General features: G+C 46.6%; 1 protein-coding gene across 1 annotated transcript in view; it reads left to right on the top strand.

Moving 5' to 3' along the window:
* ZNF536 (zinc finger protein 536) overlaps positions 1 to 16,622 on the top strand; it is a 336,367-nt gene extending 319,745 nt beyond the window's left edge. The window contains exon 5 of the mRNA XM_053607794.1: positions 15,549 to 16,622. Coding sequence (XP_053463769.1) covers positions 15,549 to 15,793 — 245 coding nt within the window. The 3' untranslated portion in view covers positions 15,794 to 16,622. The remainder of the gene's footprint in view (positions 1 to 15,548) is intronic.
* The last annotated feature ends 2,509 nt before the right edge of the window (positions 16,623 to 19,131 follow it).

The following is a 19,131-nucleotide window of genomic DNA, read 5'->3' as shown; positions in this document are numbered from 1 at the left end:
CCCAAGAAATATATGCATATGATGTTTTTTTTTTTTGAAAGATGTGCACAGGTAGTGAATTATCTGCAGATAACCTTGGATACCAGCTTTCTGTGGATTGGATATTTATTTACTTGAAGCATTTTGTGTTGAAGGTTTCATAGGTCTGCCCTCCCCCCCCCCACACCCTGTGTCATTTCTGGTGGGATGCAGTGCACAGCATGCCCTTGGCACAAGCCAAGTTACGATATTGGCCCCCCTCCCATTTTTAAATTGTACAATAAAACAGAAACTACAATTAAGGGCTGATGTGTTCATTTTAAGCGGCACAGTGGAAAACAGGAAACCATTGAACCAGCAGAGACCACCCACTTGTTTATTTCACTGGGCGTGTGCAGGAACGCAAACCCGTCTGCTGGGCAGAAAAACACACAAAAGCCTTGCCCAGTCCCCCTGACACTGGTTGGGAGACAAGGGAGCTACAAAGCAGAGATTGGAAACCCCAACACCACCGATGCCCAGCTGGGGAAGCCCAGCAGGGATGCCACCTCGGCTCCAGCCCGCAGGAGCTACTGGGACCCAGCTCTGCTGCCTCTGGGAATATTGCACCAGACCTTTTGACTTCTCAGGAGAGACTAGAAATCTATGTTCTTATGTGAAATTATTATTATTATTTGTAATTTAACATTGGGAGTACGTTACATTTTTTTTTAGTAGTGTTGGGGCTAAAAAAAAAATAAATGTGCGGGCTCCTCCAGCTATCACCTCTGGGAAGGGCAAATGTACTGTGTCCAGAGTAGAGATGGGATCTATGGTACTGCCACTGGGTTACCATGGGGAGGCAGCCTGCGGGATTTGGGGGCTCCCAAGCAGGTTGGGCAGACCCATCCCTGCCCCATGCAGGAAGTGGTTAAGGTGGAGGGGGGGAGGGGGAGGACAGGGTGTGGTTTGGAGAGCTTCTATAGAGAGACTGAGTTTTTCTGGCGGGAAACGGGATGAAAGCTGCTCAGTCAATGCTTGAAAATGACCAAGTCTGGGTGGCCCTCCATGAAATGTGGGGAATGGGAGGGTGGTGGCTGGGACTGGGGTCGCACAAGGACCTCCAAGAGCCCCGGGCACATGCAGAAATCAGCAGGGTAGCGTGGGATGTTTCAGGGAGGGCGCACAGCCCAGGGAGGGCGACAGGACCACCTGTTCAGAGGTGTAGCTTGCACCAATGAGGGAAGCCACGTGCAAGGCTCCGAGGAGGGTGCAGGAGGTGGAGACACACGTGCACCTCACAAGGGCAGGTGCTTACAGGGAACAACTTTCACCTCCTTTTCACCCACCCCCTGCTCCTGCAGGAGCTTCCAGCCTCCTAGGCAGGAGGACAAGACCCAGCAAGCCTGCATCACAGGAAGCTGTTAGTGAGCAGGGCCTGCCAGAACGTAATTACGTGCCTAATTGTGTGGTTCCTCAGATCAGTGGTGCACTGCAGGCTGGGTGGGTCCTGAGAAAGGCTTCAAGGAGAAGTGGAGCTTTGGAGGGTCCCTCTGGGAGACAATTCAGGGGCTGGGGGTGGGCAACTGTGTAGCAGGAACAACAGTGGGTATTAGGTAAGGAGGGATTACAGTTGGAAACCATGAAGGGCTAAGAGAAGAGGGCTGGGCGCACATACAAATGGGATTTTGGTGTGTAGGGTGTAGCCGCCTCCCACTCCAGGAGTCCTCACTGATGTCCTTGGGAAGGCTGGACCCAATGGACTTGATGGTGTCCAGAAGAGGGTTTACAGGGACAGGGCTGGCCATTACCTCTTCTGCTAAATTCCTTACAGCCTTATAGCCCATCTTGTTGGCACAGGGATTCAGATAACTATATTTAGCCCGATATTCCTAAGGAGGAAAGATATGAAGATTAAAAGTGTGAATTGTAGGTGGTGCGCTGCTAATTTTAGACTCCCTCTCATTTTTGCCATCTACGAGGACCCTCTTAATAATTTAACTTAATATTTTAAAATGAGTTTATGAAAAACTTAAAAAGAAATCTCTAGCTTTGTTTTAGCACTAACACCCAACACGAATTCACGAGTTTCTTTCTAAGGCCAATAACCTAAAAAGTGGTCATCTCGGTTCCGTTTAAAATCCATCTCTTAATCGTAGAGTTCCCAGCACCCAGTGTCGCACCCCCAAGGCTGGAGAGAGGAGAAAGCATCTGTCTGGAGGAGTGGGGTGGGCCGGGCCCCTCTGCACCGGGCTCCTCCCTCACTCCAAGGCAGGCATCTTCTCTTGGTTTCTCCCTGTGTCTCTTTCAGGATTAAATGCGCTCACCCAGAGACAAACTCTGGGTATCATTAGAGTATTATTATATTACGTGTCTAAAAATCTTCAAAAAAGGAATGCAAGTTCATCGACCCTTTGAAGGTTATTTAATGATAAACATAAATGCTTTCATAAAATCTAGGGGATGATTTAAGATTCCGGATCAATAGTTACTGTGGCGTGCACGCCACTGCGACTGGCCTGACCACCCAGGCGGGCTGGTGGCTCCACAGAGCAGAGGCAGCCTTGGACAAACACACAAACATGACTGGGGACAAAATTTGCATGGCACAGGGCCAAGCTTGAGAGTGGAGGTGCAGAGGAAGAGGGCCAGCTGGAGGCCAGCCCCTGGCCAGACTCCTCGGAAGGTTCTGGGCTGCCCTGTGAGGTGGCTGGGTGGGTGTGGGGGGTGCTGAGCTAAAAAGCTCTGGGAGACTCTACCCCTGGACAGGCCAGGCCTGGTAAGGGAGCACCTGCATATGCCCTCCTGGAATGCAGCTGCATCTAAGCTTTCAAGCTCGGCGGAGCTGGGACCTGGAGCTTCAGGGACAGCAGGACGTGGTGGGCTGGGTCCTGGCTGCAGGCCCACAGGGCCTGGTGCAAAGCTGCACTCTGCCCCTCACGGGCTCTGCATACAAACTGCATGGCCTCTCAGAGCCTCGGGGACCCTGCCTGGCAGGTGGAGACCCCAGCACTCCAGTTGGCATTGTCAGCTAAAGCAAAATGCACATGGTTTATCTCAAAGTCCAGGTGACTACACAATACACACTCAATAGAAGGGTATTTTAATATACTTTGACTATACTTGGCAGACATTTCCCTCCCTCCCTCCCTCTCTGAGACAGAGTCTCACTCTGTCGCCCTGGATACAGTGCCATGGCGTCGTAGCTCATAGAAACCTCATACTCCTGGGCTCAAGCTATCATCCTGCCTCAGCCTCCCAAGTAGCTGGGACTATAGGAACCTGCCACAACACCTGGCTAGTTTTTCTATTTTTAGTAGAGACAGGGTTTTGCTCTTGCTCAGGCTGGTCTCAAACTCCTGAGTTCAGGTGATCCACCTGCCTCGGCCTCCCAGAGTGCTGGATCACAGGTGTGAGCCACCGATAACGTCTCACTGTCTTTACGCACTGCACGTGGGCTGAACGTCTTAAGGTTCTCACCTCATCTGGTCCTCCCAACAGCACTAGTAGTGAGCTATTGTTATTACACCAATTTTACAGATGAGAAAATTGAGACTCGGACATGTCCAATAGCTGGCCCAAGAGCACACGCAACCCACAGGACACAGATAGGGTTTCTGCCCTGGCGTTGGTCTTGAGGGCCCACGGTGGTGCTTCCTGCAAGCTTCCTAGCAGGGCTCTCATTACTTCTCCACCCTGCAGTGCCTCCCTCCCTGCTCCTTATGGCAGGTCACACAGCCTGTCGATGTGCCATGGCCTCTCCTTTGAGTTTGAAGGGTCCCCAGGAGAAGCTCAGGGTCACATCTTGGCTCTGTGACCTTGGAATCATTCTCTTAGCTTTGGGCGTTTCCCGATGTGAGTGGGGTACTGGGCTTTCCCTGGTCACCAAAAATCCATAACTTTCACTTTTTAAGAAACTTTCAAACTAAACTTTTTATTTTAGTATAGATTTGGATTTATTGAAAACAGTTGCACAGATAGTACAGAAGATCTCTCATAGACCACATGGCCGTGTTTCACTATTATTAGCATCTCACAGCAGTAAGGGTTCGTTTGCCATAATTAATGAAGCAGTATGCAGATATTATTATTAAATAAAGTCCACATTTATTCATATTCCCTTACCTTTTACCTAATATCCTTGTTCTGTGCCAGGATGCCACATTGCATAAGTTGTCACGTTCCGTGGCTTCTCCTTGGCTGTGACAGCTCTTGTTTTTCACGGCCTTCATGGTTTTGAGTATTTTGACAAATGTCCCTCAATTGTAATTTCTAATGTTTAGACTAGGGTTATGGGTTTGGGGAAGAAAGACCCCAGGGGTAAATTTCCATTCTCCTCACCAAGGCTTCATACTATCAACTTGACCTTGGTCACTTGGCTGTGGTCAAGGTGCAGGTGTTTGTTAGACTTCTCCTCTGAACTCGGTCCCCCTGCCCCTTCCATGCTGGGCTGTTTGGAAGGAAGTCACTGTACACAGCCCACATTTAAGGACTGGAGGGAGGAGTGTCTCCATAAATTACTCAGAATGTACAAGGCATTTGTCTGTTTTTCCCCTTGTATTTATTGATTCAATCCTTTCTTTTTTTTGAAATAGAGAAAAATTGTATCTTTCTTTTCTTTTTTTTTTTTTTTTTTTTTTGTAGAGACAGAGTCTCACTTTATGGCCCTCGGTAGAGTGCCGTGGCCTCACACAGCTCACAGCAACCTCCAACTCCTGGGCTTAAGCGATTCTCTTGCCTCAGCCTCCCGAGTAGCTGGGACTAAAGGCGCCCACCACAACGCCCAGCTATTTTTTGGTTGCAGTTTGGCCGGGGCCGGGTTTGAACCCGTCACCCTCGGTATATGGGGCCGGCGCCTTACCAACTGAGCCACAGGCGCCTCCCTTAAGTTCTTTTTTTTTTTAATTAGATGATAACTGTGTACATTACTGCATTTATGGGGTACAATGTGCTGATTTTATATACCATTTGGAATGTTTACATCAAACTGGTTAACATAGCCTTCACCTCACTTATTTCATTGTTGTGTTCAGTCCCGGAATTCCTCTACTAGATATATATCCAGATGACCAAAAATCACTTTACAACAAAGACATTTGCACAAGAATGTTTATTGCAGCCGAATTCATGATCACTAAGTCATGGAAGCAGCCCAAGTGCCCATTGACCCACGAATGGATTAACAAATTGTGGTACATGTATACCATGGAATATTATGCAGCCATAAAAAGATGGAGACTTTACCTCTTTTTTTTTGTAGAGACAGAGTTTCACTTTATTGCCCTCGGTAGAGTGCCGTGGCGTCACACAGCTCACAGAAACCTCCAACTCCTGAGCTTAGGCGATTCTCCTGCCTCAGGCTCCTGAGTAGCTGGGACTACAGGCGCCTGCCACAACGCCCGGCTATTTTTTTTGTTGTTGTTGTTGCAGTTTGGCTGGGGCTGGGTTTGAACCCACCACCCTCTGTATATGGGGCTGCTGCCCTGCTCACTGAGCCACAGGTGCCGCCCGACTTTACCTCTTTTATGTTTACATGGATGGAGCTGGATTGTATTCTTCTCAGTAAAGTATCTCAAAAATGGAAAAAAAAATACCCAATGTACTCAACACTGTTATGAAATCAATATATAAATATATAATCACCCACGCAAAAGATATAACACAATTATAGCCCAGAAAGAAGAAGAGAAGAGGAGGGGAGGGGGTGATTCAATCCTTTCAGGCTGCAGTCCTCAGCCCCTGGGTGGTGGACCAGTATCCCTCCATAGCCTTTAGGAACCAGCCTCAGAGCAGGAGGGAAGCTTCATCTGTATTTGCAGCCATTCTCCATCCCTCGTATCACCGCCCAAGCTCCACCTCTGGTCAGATCAGCAGAGAGTTAGATTCTCCTAGGAGCAGGAAGCCTGCTGTAAACCATGCATTGGAGGGACTTATGAGTCCCATGCATTGATGCCTTATGAGTTCTGATGCCTGATGTCTGAGGGGGAGCTGAGGTGGAGATGCCGGTGCTGGGGAGCGGCTGCAAATGCAGATTCTCATTAGTAGAGAGGTTTGACTAAACAGAGGCCATAACAAATCCATTGCTTACAGACTCATAGCAAAACCATCCTCCCACCAAGGTCTGTGGGAAAATTGTCTTTCATGAAACTGGTCCCTGGTGCCAAAAAGTTAGGGACTGCTGATTTATATCACTATGACTTGTGGGTATTTGTTTATACTTTAGGTTATAATCTGATATCATGTTATTTATTTTGTTGTTCAAGTTGCTCCAGCTTTGGGCAGTGGGGCTCCATCAGCTGTTCTGTGATACTGTCATGCACCCCTAGATTCCCCCTCAATCTTGTCAATGTGGGTTTCTGTTTTTTTTTTTTGTTCCTGAGTCCTTCCTTCCTCCCCTCCTATCCTCTTCCCTCCCTCCCCTCTTCCTTCCTTCCTTTTCCTTTTTTTTTTTGTTGACAGAGTCTCACTCTGTTGCCCTGGGTAGAGCAGCACGCTGTCAGCCCCTAGCTTACTGCAACCTCAAACTCATGGGCTCAAGCGATCCTCCTCCTTCAGCCTCCCTAGTAGCTGGGACTATAGGTGTACACCACGGCACCTGGCTAGTTTTTCTAATTTTAGTAGAGATGGAGAGTGCTGCTCTTGCTCAGGCTGGTCTCAAACCTCTGAGCTCAAGGTATCCTCCTGCCTTGGCCTCCCAGAGTGCTGGGTTGCAGACATATGCCACCAAGCCCAGCCTAGCACCTCCTTACTTTTTGGTTCAAAAAGCATCTTGTATACCTCCCACCCCAGTCCTCCAATCAGAAATTTCTCCAAAGAGTCCTGGTTCCTTCTTCCTTTTTGAAAATGGATTGAGAAATAAATGTCATCACTTTTAAGCCCTCTCAGCTGACAGAACAAGGAAATATAAGCTCGTACACTAGCCTTGTGTACACACGTATCTGTATTACATATTTTAAGCTAAACATGAGTTCACACAGATGTCTTCAATCCATTACCACGTGGATCAAAATTCACTTTTAAAATAAGTACTTTTTGGGGGGTAGTCTTCTAAATTAAAACCCAAATCACAGGAAATTTAAAACCTAAAATTATTTGTACTAAGGATATTCCAAAGTGTTTTAGCATCTTTGATGAGATGGATGAATATTTTTTTTAAAAAACTGAAAACAGAAATTATGAACCTGATTGGAACATTCTTGACTATGTAGAATTAAGGAAGTTAAGAAAAAATATGTGCATCTGAGGAAATGGCTCTCTCAGTGGCCCAGTGTCTCCTTCTGTATTCTCTCCCCTGTCCAGCTGTCCCTGCCCAGCCTCTTGAACCTGGAAGAGGCTACCCTGGAGGGCCCTTCCAGTTTGCAGCTGCAGAGACAAAGTGGTAAATACTCAGAGGGAGCGGCAGGTGAGGGCCTGGGGCTTCGGGGCCCAAAGAGGAGACTAGATGGCCATCCTACAGGACCCACCTGCTGGTCAACCTGCTGTTACCGCCAAGCCCAGGTGGGCAGGGCCCACCTCTGGGGTGCTGACTTTCTATCATAGCCATTGATGGAGAGACATTTTCTTACTCTCCAGGGTGCATTTTGTGAAAGTACATAGTTTCAAGGTGTCCAGTGGGACAGTGGTGGTGTTAGAAAGCCCTTTCCCAAGTCTCATAGCCCCGTGTATGGACGCCACCTCTGAGAAATCCTTCTCGCCACTTCATCGCCTGGTCCCCTCCAGCATCCAGCACCATGAAGGTGGATGTCGACACCCATGGGGGGAAGAGCTCAGACACATTTCGTGATCCCATTGTTCAAAAAGAAGGAACACTGTGTGCTCAGTGCCAGGTTTTGAGGGGTTTCTGGGGCCACAGGGGGCCGCCTGCCAGGAGGCGTGGTGTGTGACTGATGCCCAAGCACGTGTGTGCCTGTGCACACACACACACACACACACACACGGTGTGCAGGTGTTCACGGACAGCCTCCTGGGACCACCCCCTCTTCAGAGGCTCTTCCAGCCAGAGCCCTGCTGGCTGAGGCTGCAGGTGGCGGAGGTGAGCATCTGCGGGTGGCGGAGGTGAGCATCTGCATCTCAGACATCAGGTCCATTTCTGATCAGACACTAGTTAACAGTGTGGACCTGACAGTGGACAGTTATATATGTCTCGGGGCCCAGGTTTGCATATCTGAGAAACAGGAAGACATCTCTCTGCCCCATCTCCCTGCTGGCCTCATGAGGACCCACCACAGCCACTCCAGTGACAGTGCTCTGGGGAGGTTTGGAACACCAGAGGCTGCTCACCTCCCCAGCCTCACTTTCTCATCCCCAGCCCCGCACCAGAGGAGAAGCCAGCTCAGGTCTGGAATGTCCAGAGGCCCTGCAGACACGTCCCGTCTCGGCCGTGAAACCAGCTGCCCACAGTGTGGAGCTGTAATGAATGGATGGTCCCCCCAAGGGCAGGCATTTTCCGCTCCCCCTTAGGTGCAGGAGAAAGAGCAGATATTTCCATCGTGGCAAGTAAGAAAAATATCTGGTTTTCCCACTTTTGTTATAAACAATATTCGACTTGCTTTCTCCTTACTTCTGACCCTCCGCACTGTATACATATTTATATATTATTCATAGTGGATTAAAAATGAATGCACTCTTTACCACGGCTCTACAGCACAGTGACAATACAAATTAACGTATGATGTACTTACTTTTCACGTGGCAGTGATGGGAAATGTTGATGGCCTCAAAGTGAGAGGTAGAGAGAGGTGAGTGAGGTGGGGGCGGATGCTTAGGGGGGCCCCGTCTGGCCATACCATCAGGGCTGGGGGCCGGCTACAGGCTCAGGTCACTGAGGCATCTGGGCAGCTGTGAACTTGCAGCCCTGGCAAGGAATTCCCACCTTTCTTCCCCCTGTGAGCCTGGCCCCGCTCAACTTCCCCACCGAACTTCCCTTCCAGGAGGACATTCACCTGTTCCTAGGATGCTGCACCCGCCCCGGCCACCCATCCCTGTGCCCGGCCTCAGGCAGTCTCTCCACCTACAGTTACACTGCGCTCTCCCCCGTTCCCTCCTGTGGCACCTCTCTCAATTATCCATTCCTTTGTTTGGAGTACAGGGTGCCCAGCACCGTGCTGGGTGGTGAGTAACACCAATAATCAGAAAAACAAAACAGCCCCCATAGAAAAGCCAGGCCCTGCCCCCACAGAGCTGGCAGTCTACCCTGTGGGGAAGATGGCCGTGGCATTTTCCACGTCCAGCTTCTGCTGTCAGAAGTTGCATCGAGGACAAACAGAGCTCGCTGTGATGTGTCCCATGGCCACCACGGAGGGGCTAAAAAATCAGGGGAGTCTTCCTAAGGCAGAAGCACCTGTGCTGGGGGCTGAAGGATGAGATCTCAGTTAGTGAAGGAGGTCGGGGCAGTGCGCCTTCCAGACAGAGGGGATGGAGCAAGGACTTGAGGCAGGACAGAATGTGAAGCACTTGGAGACCAGAGAGAACTGCCTGGGGGCCAGAAGGCTGTCCTCAGGGGCTTTAAAAAAGAGAAGGCTGCAGGGACACGGAGGGGTCATGTCCTTAGCCTCAGCCACATCACAAACTGTATGGCCTCCAAGGGCCATGTGGACCCAGACTTCTGCAGACCTAGCCCTGTCCTTGAAAACAGGAGTTCCTTCCAGCCAGAGGCCTGCCCAGCAGCAAATTCCAACCCACATGTGCTGGACTTCAGCCCAGTGAAACACAACTGCCCATAGCATGTGCCTTTAGACTTTGAAGAGCTTTCAGTTTTTCACGTCCAAAGGCCCCAAGGGGAGGCAATCCCTTGCACTTTAATCCAACCACCTAAAAGTCAGGCCAGCACAGAACAGTGACACACCAAGCACTTGTTGAATAGAGACTTTCTTTTCTTTTCTTTTTTTTTGAGACAGGGTCTCTGTCATCCAGGCTAGAGATCAGTGGCACCATTGTAGCTCTCAGCAACCTCAAGTGGTCCTTCTGCCTTAGTCTCTTCAGTAGCTGGGCCTACAGGTGCACCACTATGCCTGGCCAAACTTATTTTTAGATATCTTGTAGAAGAAGGGTCTCTCTATGTTGCCCAGGCTGGCCTCAAACTCCTGGCTTCAAGCAATCCTCCTGCCTTGGCCTCCCAAAGTGCTAGACAGAATTAGGGATGAGCCACCACACCTGGCTTGAATCAGTGTTTTTGATGAACAAACAGAGCCTCCCCTGAGCCAGTTTAGATAAATAGCATGATGACGATAAGCAAACAGCCACCGTAATACTGATAAACAGCTGACATTTACATGGTTGTTTACCATTTTTCTTCCTTCCTTCCTTCCTTCCTTCCTTCCTTCCTTCCTTCCTTCCTTCCTTCCTTCCTTCCTTCCTTCCTTCCTTCCTTCCTTTCTTTCTTTTCTTTTTTTTTTGAGACAGAATCTCACTCTGTTCGTCTGGGTAGAGTGCCATGGTGTCATAGCTCACAGCAACCTCAAAGTCCTAATCTTGCTAGTTTTTCCCCTACTTTTAATAGAGACAGGGTCCCGCTCTTGCTCAGTCTGGTCTCAAACTCCTGAGCTCAAGCAATCCACCTCCCTCGGCCTCCCAGAGCGCTGGAATTACATTCATGATCCACGGCACCCGGCCACTAGTTTTTTCATTTACTAATGTGCCATGTTATTTCATGAGATGCCCACGACGTTCCTTTGGTGTGGGAATTAGTAGATTTGCCCCATTCTCAAGGTGCAGCAAGTTAAAGCTTTCAGAGGTCAAGTACTTGCTCCAGGACAGAGGGAGATCGCTGAAGGTGAGGGTGCTGCTCAATCCGGGGGTTTGGGCCCCAGGGGCTGCCCAGGCCTGAGAGGGTCCCTGTGGAAGAGGAGGTCTCTGAAAGCAAAGCAAAGGTGCCAGAAACAAAGAGAGCCCTGCGTCTTCATATTTGACCAAAGGCCAGCCCTGGAGCGTGGTGCTTCTCAGCAGGGTACAAACGGGGAGGAGCCGTGGCCTGTGGTCTCTCCGATGGGGAATTGCAGGAGTGGGTGTCCTATTCTCTCTAATCCAACCGCCATGAAACAGTACTGCTTTTAGCCCTGTGTGAAGGCTTCTGCTTGTTGGACACAGATGGACGTCAGCATCTTCACCGCCAGCTCTAGATCTGGGGCAATCCCCAACTCCACGTCCAGCCTGCCCAGACGATGCAGGCAGCGTCGCTGGTCTCTTAGCTCCCACTAAAACAGGATGGATGGGAGTTTGCAGGCCACTGAGGGTCTGCCCTGTCACCCTGAGGGCTACAGTGACTTCTTCTCTGGGGATGGGATAACCTACCTCCACCCAGAGATCTGATTTCCTCCAAACCCAACAGCCGGCTCAGCAGAAAGATCAGAAAACTCCAGCCGTTTTCCATGAGCCCCTCTTGCAGCCTCTGCCTTCATGAGGGTCTCTTTGTCTGTCAAAGGACATGAAATGGGTAGCAAAGTATTCATCAGTAGCAAAACCACCGCTCGGTGAGGGGGTTTGTTCTGACGTCTCTCAGTGTTCTTTGTCTAAAAGCAGAAAGATCGCAACATCCTCATGTGTTCATCAGGGGTTTCACGTGAGGGAACAGTGTAGAGAAGTTCGGAATTTTTCATCCAGATTTAGCTGGACTCGGAAACCTGTTAGGTGTCCCAAAGTCCTTTGCATAATAGTAGATTTCTGTTTGGGGATATATGTTCTCATCATCAATGGATTAGCCTCTGATTTGTATTTGATTTCTGGAAAAACACCACACCATGCCTTCTGGAACCATCATAGCTTCTCCCAGGCAACTTGGCTTGTGATGGACCTTTCACTTCTACATAGAACTTTCTTCCTCATCAGCATCCTGGGACCCTTTCAACAAACACCTTAGAAAGATGTGTGTTACATAAATGACATATATAAATAATTTTCTATATATAACAAAATGTAAGTGTATGTAAAGTACACAATGTGTGTGTGCTGTCCTACCGACAAACATTCTTTTTTTTTTTTTGGACACAGAGTCTCACTTTGTGTCCAGGCTAGAGTGCCCTGGTATCAGCCTAGCCAATAGCAACCTCAAACTCTGAGTTCAAGTGATCCTCCTGCCTCAGCCTCCCAAATAGCTGGAACTGCGGGCACCTGCTGCTACACCCGGCTAGTTTTTTTATTTTTAGTAGAGACAGAGTCTTGCTCTTGCTCAGGCTGGTCTAGAACTTTTGAACTCAAGGGATCTTCCTTCCTCAGCTTCCCAGACTGCTGGGATTACAGGTATGAGCCACTTCACCCTTTCTAAAATAATTCTAATCATAGTCCTTGTGAGGATTTTTGAAGACTAAAGGATCTTATTACTTTATATCCTTTGGAAATTTGTTGTACTGTACTGTCAAATTTTCTGTTCACTGTATTTTAACTCTCTCATCTATACAATAGGGCTGACGTCACCCATTGAAAAAGCTGTCACAACGCTCAAATGTATGGGTAAACATGCAAAAATATATGCAAAGAACCGTGGAATATAGACTTTCAGGGTCTTTAGGTATCACTGGTGTTAACTACATAGCCTTTACTTACAAGATGAGGATTATTCCGATTCCAGTGTGGTGTAAGCTTCCTTCTGCAAACATATACCAGTGTAACTTTAGGGCATTTACATATAGATTTCTGAAATTAAATGAAACCACTTCAATACTAATGTTTTGACCACTGATGGATCCAAATCTGCCAGAATTATTATATATCTTGCCTATTACCAAGAAGTATAGATTCAAAATATAACCATAGGATAAGGTCACGATTAATATTTTAAAATCAATTCATGGGGGAAAAAAATGGACTAAGTGCTTTTATAGCAAGTTGGTCAATGCAAAAAGGCTTTCATTGCAAATAAAGGTGGTAGCTGAGGTTCCTCATTTAGCTTGGTGAGACGAATGTTGCCTGGGCCCTGTGGTGATGTAGTTCTTGGAAATACGGCTTCCAGAGGCTGAAGCAATTCATATCTACGTTTGTTTTTCTGTAATGACAATAGAAAATAGTGTTTAACAGCTTGGCTGATGAACAGAAGTAGTGGAGAACGGAAGAACCACCATGACTGTGGTGAACCAGGGTGGACCTGGTCAACAGTACTGGGGTTTGATCACTTAGCTTCATAGTTCTAGCCTCTTCGCATCATGGCACCAAAGGCTTTGGTTTCATCTTTTATGTTTACTTATTACTTGGAATTAGGAACTCTAAAGACTTACCTGATACCCTTGTGATATTCTCCATTGGTAAATTATTTCCATAATATAAAGACATTGATCTTCTCTTACTTGGCAAACCCAGGGTGCTGAGTATCTGTCCTCTGCTGCTGTGTGAGGCTGTTGGGGGCGTTTGGGGCCAGTGCAATATTCTTCTGTTTTCTTTTGCTCTTAACTCCAAAGTCCATGGTTTGTAGGTTGGATTTTTCAAGAGGGGAAGTTGATTAGATTCAACCTTGTGTTAGGTACTGTAGTAGGAACGAAAGAAGTGGGAACACTTTCCAAAAATGTATAATTCCTTCAGAAACAAAGGCAAGGTGAAGCAGTAAGTAATAGATCACTCACACCCGCCCACTCTGCACCAGATACTGGGCTCGGCACTCATGACGCTAAGCTGGTTAGGGTTTCAGCCTCAGGAAGTCAGGGTGTTTGGGGGAGGCCTATAGGCCCCAGCATACAAAGCAGGCTTCCTATTGAACACACCTTAACAAAGGAGTGGGGTTTGAGCCTGCAGATAACAGGATGACGTTTCAGAGAGTAGCACACATGTGCGAGACCACAGTGAAGGAAGAAGTCTGTTTGTAGAGACCACCTCGTGTTTGGTCTGGCGTTGGGCTAAGGAGGGCATGCTCTAGGGGAAGATGGAGATGTGGTCAGGATTGAGCAGGGAAAATCTTGACCATTCTTTAAAGGCAGGTGATCACTGAAGATTTGGGGCAAAGGGATTGGCAGCCAAGCAGCTGCCTTAGCGGCGTCCTCTAAGCCTGTCCCTAGGGAGATGGGACTGGAAGTGGGATCTGGAAGCGCATAGGCCCGTCCTCGGGCTGCCGTGTTCCCAGTCTAGGCAAGAATTGGTACTCGCTGGCCTGGGCTCTAACGGAGACTTTGGAAAAGAAAAACTTCAACAGGTAGAATGGATGGGTGCTGCACAGCAGTTGTCTATGAGGGACGGAGGCGAGCGTGAATTCCAGAAGCCCACCAAGGAAGCCAGAATTGGGCATTGGGTGCAGCTTTAGTGGGAAGTCGAGTTTCAGCTTCCACAGTTTGGTTGGCCTCCTGATCCTCAGGAACAAGACTGTTTTGCTAAGTAGACACACAGGATGGCTATTCCCGCTCTAGACAAAGTGCTGAACAAGCTGCTTGGTTGTTTTCTGGAGCAAATGGTTGGTCCACTTATTTCCTTGTTTATTTTTCTGAGCAAATGAAACCCAGCCCTGGGCCTTGACCTTTCTGGGTGCTGGATGGGACAGCAATGGAGCTTCCAGGAATGGCATGTCAGCTTCCCAGGCCACTGCTCTGTCACCACATCCCCAAACAGATGCTTCTGAGTCCCTCAAGATGGCAGATTGTGCGCGTGGCTGGGGTGCATCAGAGCAGGGAGGACAAGCTGGGAGGATTAGGCGGATTCCCACAAGAATCTGTCTTCTGTGCCAAATTAGAACCTTTCTAGGAATATTCCATGTGGAGGGTCAGTCTTCACCATCTTGAAAACTCACACGGGCCTCATCGACTCATCCTCTGAAAACTTCTGTTGCCTTTCCCAAAGCCCTCAGATTCTGCAAACCCTGCTAGCCCAGGCTTCCCAGCTGTGTCCAGGAGTGGGGAGTGGGTGATGTCCTTCTCTTGTCCCAGCCCCAAGGACAAAAGCCCTCGCTAATTCTTGGTTTGCTCGTCAATAAAGAGTTACTGGGAACATAAGAAAGTGAACCGTCTTCGTTAGTACAGTGGTGAAAAAACAACCCAAACCAAAAAGGAAGTGAGCTGGCCGGAGTAGGGCTCCCAGGATGGCGGGAGGGAGTTAGTTTTTGTGCAGAGGTCACTGTGCAAAGCCTCCACTGTGGGCTGCGTCTGCCCATTCTCCATCTTTGCAGAGCCTATGATCCAGGAATGATTTTTACATTTTTTTTAAATGGGAAAAAAAACATCCAAATGAGAATAATAATATTTCATTACACGCGAAAATCATATGAAGTTCATATTTCCATGTCCATAAATAAAGTTTTCTATTTAATCACTGAAAAGACCAGGGAAATTGTTTCCCCGCCTGTTCCTTCAGTAGCTACATAATACCTTTGCCTCTCGGTCTGTAAAGCTTATGCTATTTACCCACTATCCCTTTATAGAAAAATGTCCAGGTATTAAGAGCTTTTTCTGCTATCACCTAGAAAATCTGGGTTATAAACTCTCGACTAGGAGGGAAAGATCTTTACATCCCAGTTTATCTGGTTAATACATTGCTGCTTTTCAATCCTTTACTATTTGAGTTCCACAAAGTAGTAATAACAACAACATTGATAATGTTGGTGATAGCAGTTATGGTCCTTTGCAGACAGGGAGTGAGAGAGGGCATTAACAGCATCCCTGACCAGCCTCTTCTTCTGCCCGCAGGTCACAGGCCTTTCCAGTGCCGATACTGTCCCTACAGTGCCTCTCAGAAGGGGAATCTGAAGACCCACGTTCTCTGTGTCCATCGCATGCCTTTCGACAACAGCCAGTATCCCGACCGCAGGTTCAAGCGCTCCAGAGTGGACTCCGAGGCTTCTGGGAATTTTGAGGAGCCCACAGCTGTCAGGGCAGGAAGCTCTGCAGACCTCTCGGAGGACGGCGGCAAGATCCAGGCCGAGAGCAACTGAATAGAACAACCTGTACATTGCAATATTATTTCACACCATTTTAATATTATGCATCTGGTAAAAGAGTTTGCTAACTGCATTCCAAGGGGAACAAATCGTGTACAAGCCCCCAATAGTGTATAGAACATTTAAAAGAATTTTAAAAGATATCTATATATATATTAAAAAAAAAAAAATCCCCCAGCCCTTGAACATGGCTGCTAAACTGTTACCCGGCAACAAGTACTTCCAAACAGTGCAGGTGGGAGAAAAGTGATCTCACAAATGCTTGATGTCCTCCGAGCTCCAGAGAAAGCCGGGGGCCCCTTCCAACCCGAAAGTTCGTCTTGGTTTCAAAATAATGCTCTTACCCGAAAAACAATACCATCTAAATGATTTAGTGTTGCCTTGAAAGATGGAGGGGCTGTGTTTTCGTGGTTGAAAACACCTCATAATCTGACACCAGCTGCTGTCATTTGCCTCGCACCTTAATGAGACGTGTTGGGAGGCAGCTGTGGTGCCAGCCAGGCTGGAGCGGTCACTGCAGAGAAAATCAATTCACGTGGTGTTGTAACTGCACTCTGGGAGAAACCTTAGACGGCCCGCAGCCAGCGCCAGGGCTGACCCGCACTGCAGAGGTTGCAATCTTAAATGTGCATTTAAAAAAAAATACACAGCCAAATAAATCAATGGTCAGGAAGTGTCTGCAGACAAACGTCCACTGCAGTTTTGATGAGTAATTCCTTTTTTTAGATACAATTGCAGGATGGAGGGAAATGTTTTGTTCTTGGTTGCTTTTTTTATTTTCATTTTTTTTTAATTTTTGGATGAAGAAGGAGAATGTGATGAAAAAAAGTGGGGTACATTATATAAAATGTCATCAGTAAAACTAGCCAACTCTGTCCATAGAAGGTGTTGGTGAGAAATTAAAATTTAGGTAATACTAGAAAGGTTCTTTTTATTATGATTCTTAAAATTTTACTTGAATAAAGGCTGCTCTAGTCCTTATCATCAGATTTTTTTTTTTTTATGTGTTAAGTTCTTTGTGTCATAGACACACAGCAAAGATTTTCTTCCCAGCAGGCTCTTAGGACAGAGCTTGTATTAAAATAGGAATTAAACATCCTGCTCTCTGTCTCTAATAAAGAAAACTGTTTGAGTTAAAATGTCTGTTTTTGTAAAAACAAATGGGTTCTCTATTTTTGTAGATTTTAGATTTTCTACCTGATTGGAAACTCCAAATTTATCAAGTTCTGCACCCCCCAGAGGGAGATTTTTGAGGGTCAGTAATGAAACACGTAGCTCATTTTTGAACATGATTTAAAGACCAGTTCAAAGTATATTCTTGGATCTTCTAGGAGGGTGTCCAAGTTCAGCCTTTTAAATATACTTCCTTTGAGTGACAAGAAATTGGTGCTGTTGCTTGTGACGGTAGAGAATTATCGAAGTATTAACTTCGTCTAAAACAAAATCATTCAGACTTAAAAAAAAAAAAAGTCAATATTTCCTTGCAGGCTGGGAGCACAGAATAAAACCCCAGGGCCTTAAAAACTTCAGCTCTGCCTACAGCAGTTTACAAAAATACTAAACTGCAATCAATGTAAATAAAATTCTTAGTGCTATCCTGAGACCAGAAAGAATCTCAGGCTAATAAGGAATCCGGTTTGCATATGCTGTCAAAAGGGTGTCATCTGACGGAGGTTCCGGCGTAAACGAGGTCGCTGGGCGACGTGGACCCATCTGGCATAGAGCAAGCTGCGTTCTTGTTTTTCTAGTCTAGTTCTCACTGCCTTACTTAAATCGAGTTGATAAACTTAATGCAACTGTTTCTATGATCCTAGAGAAAGGATTGCAATGTTATTGGAAACTTTCTGACCGTAGTAAGCTTTAGGATTTTAACTGCACTGCTGTGTTTGGTGACTGTACCAGTCTCTTGCTTTTCTGTGTGTTTGCCCCGCCTTTGGTATCTTAGCAAAGAAAAATAAAAAAATAAATAAAAATGTAAAAAAAGAAGATAAAAATAAAGAAAAAAGGGGGAAAAAGTGGGGAAAAAAAAAACAAAACGAGAGCCACATTTCATTTCTAGCACTTTGGAAGCTCTTTCGGTATTCTGTTGTCTCTGAGCGTCCTCTGATGCAACAGGCAATAATTCTGTTTGTGACACTGGGAACATTCCCTCTTCTTTGTGGTGTGTGCGTTGATTCCATTTTGTCCAGTGCTATTGTCCCTACCCCCCCGCCCCCACCTCTGACACAGGCTTTCTTTCCAGAACATTTGTAACTTGTAATACCAACAAGTGATGCAGTGTCAGTGTCAACGTCACCAGGTCCTCATATCTCTAAACATGTCAAGTTTTTTTCCGTGTAACTTCTGTAGTCTGTGATGCTGGTCATAATACTGTCGACATTCCTACACAGAGAAAAAAAAAAAATCTATCTTGGAGGAAATCTGAGATCAATAGAGTAGAGGGTTTTGTTGCTATGCTTGTAACAAGTAGAAAACTTTGTATTTAAAGTTTATTCTTGGTCATTATTTATTATTATAATACATCAGTTGACAGAACTTTATTCTGGTATAGAAAGTATTAAAAGTTGTTTTTTCAGCAATGACTGTTTTCTTTCCGCTGTTAGAATAAAATGTCTTTGAAGCAGTCCAGTTTTATCCAGTGTTTTACGCAATGAAATCTCTACCTCTGGAAAACAAAAGACAAAAAACAAAAAAACACTCACATCTTTTTCTATTTGTGCGTGTTGACTAGGAAGAGTAAAACGTTATAGCTTTGGGAGACTAAGACTTAGTCAAATTCCACTTCGACAGAGCCTTGTAGTATTTTGCGGTGTGCATGGCCTTCGCAGGCTGAACGAATCTCCATGTAGCATGAACAGTGTTTGCACGCGTGTGTAAGTGTGTGTGCACGCATGCGTGTGCTCTGGTGTGTGTGAGCTGTGCTTCTTTAAATGTTTGCAGACATCGGTTTCAGTAAGGCAGAACCTGTGTAAGTACTAACGCTCTTTAAATTATAGTAATTATATGATGCACTTAGAGCATTCAGAGCTATTATTTCTCTTTCCTGGTAGAAAGTATATATTCTTTAAAATCATTAAATAGAAGGAAGTCTTTTACCTCCAAATTATCAAAGGATAATCTGAATTCTTCCTCAGAAGAAAAGAAAAAGAACAAAGGCTAATAAAGTCTCTGGAATCAGGGGTTACTGAGAAAGCAGAACTCTGAACACCAATCTGAGAGGGTTTGAAGTGTGTGCTGACCATGTGATATGTTGGGCTCATTTTCCACTTGTTTTCTTGTTGTTTGATTTTCGCCCCCAAGACAAGCTTGTGTAGAGCATGGAGGGCCGCTCA

This window comes from Nycticebus coucang, chromosome 10 (assembly GCF_027406575.1).
Source record: "Nycticebus coucang isolate mNycCou1 chromosome 10, mNycCou1.pri, whole genome shotgun sequence".
Taxonomy (NCBI): domain Eukaryota; kingdom Metazoa; phylum Chordata; class Mammalia; order Primates; family Lorisidae; genus Nycticebus; species Nycticebus coucang.
This window is presented reverse-complemented; position numbering and strand designations above follow the sequence as displayed.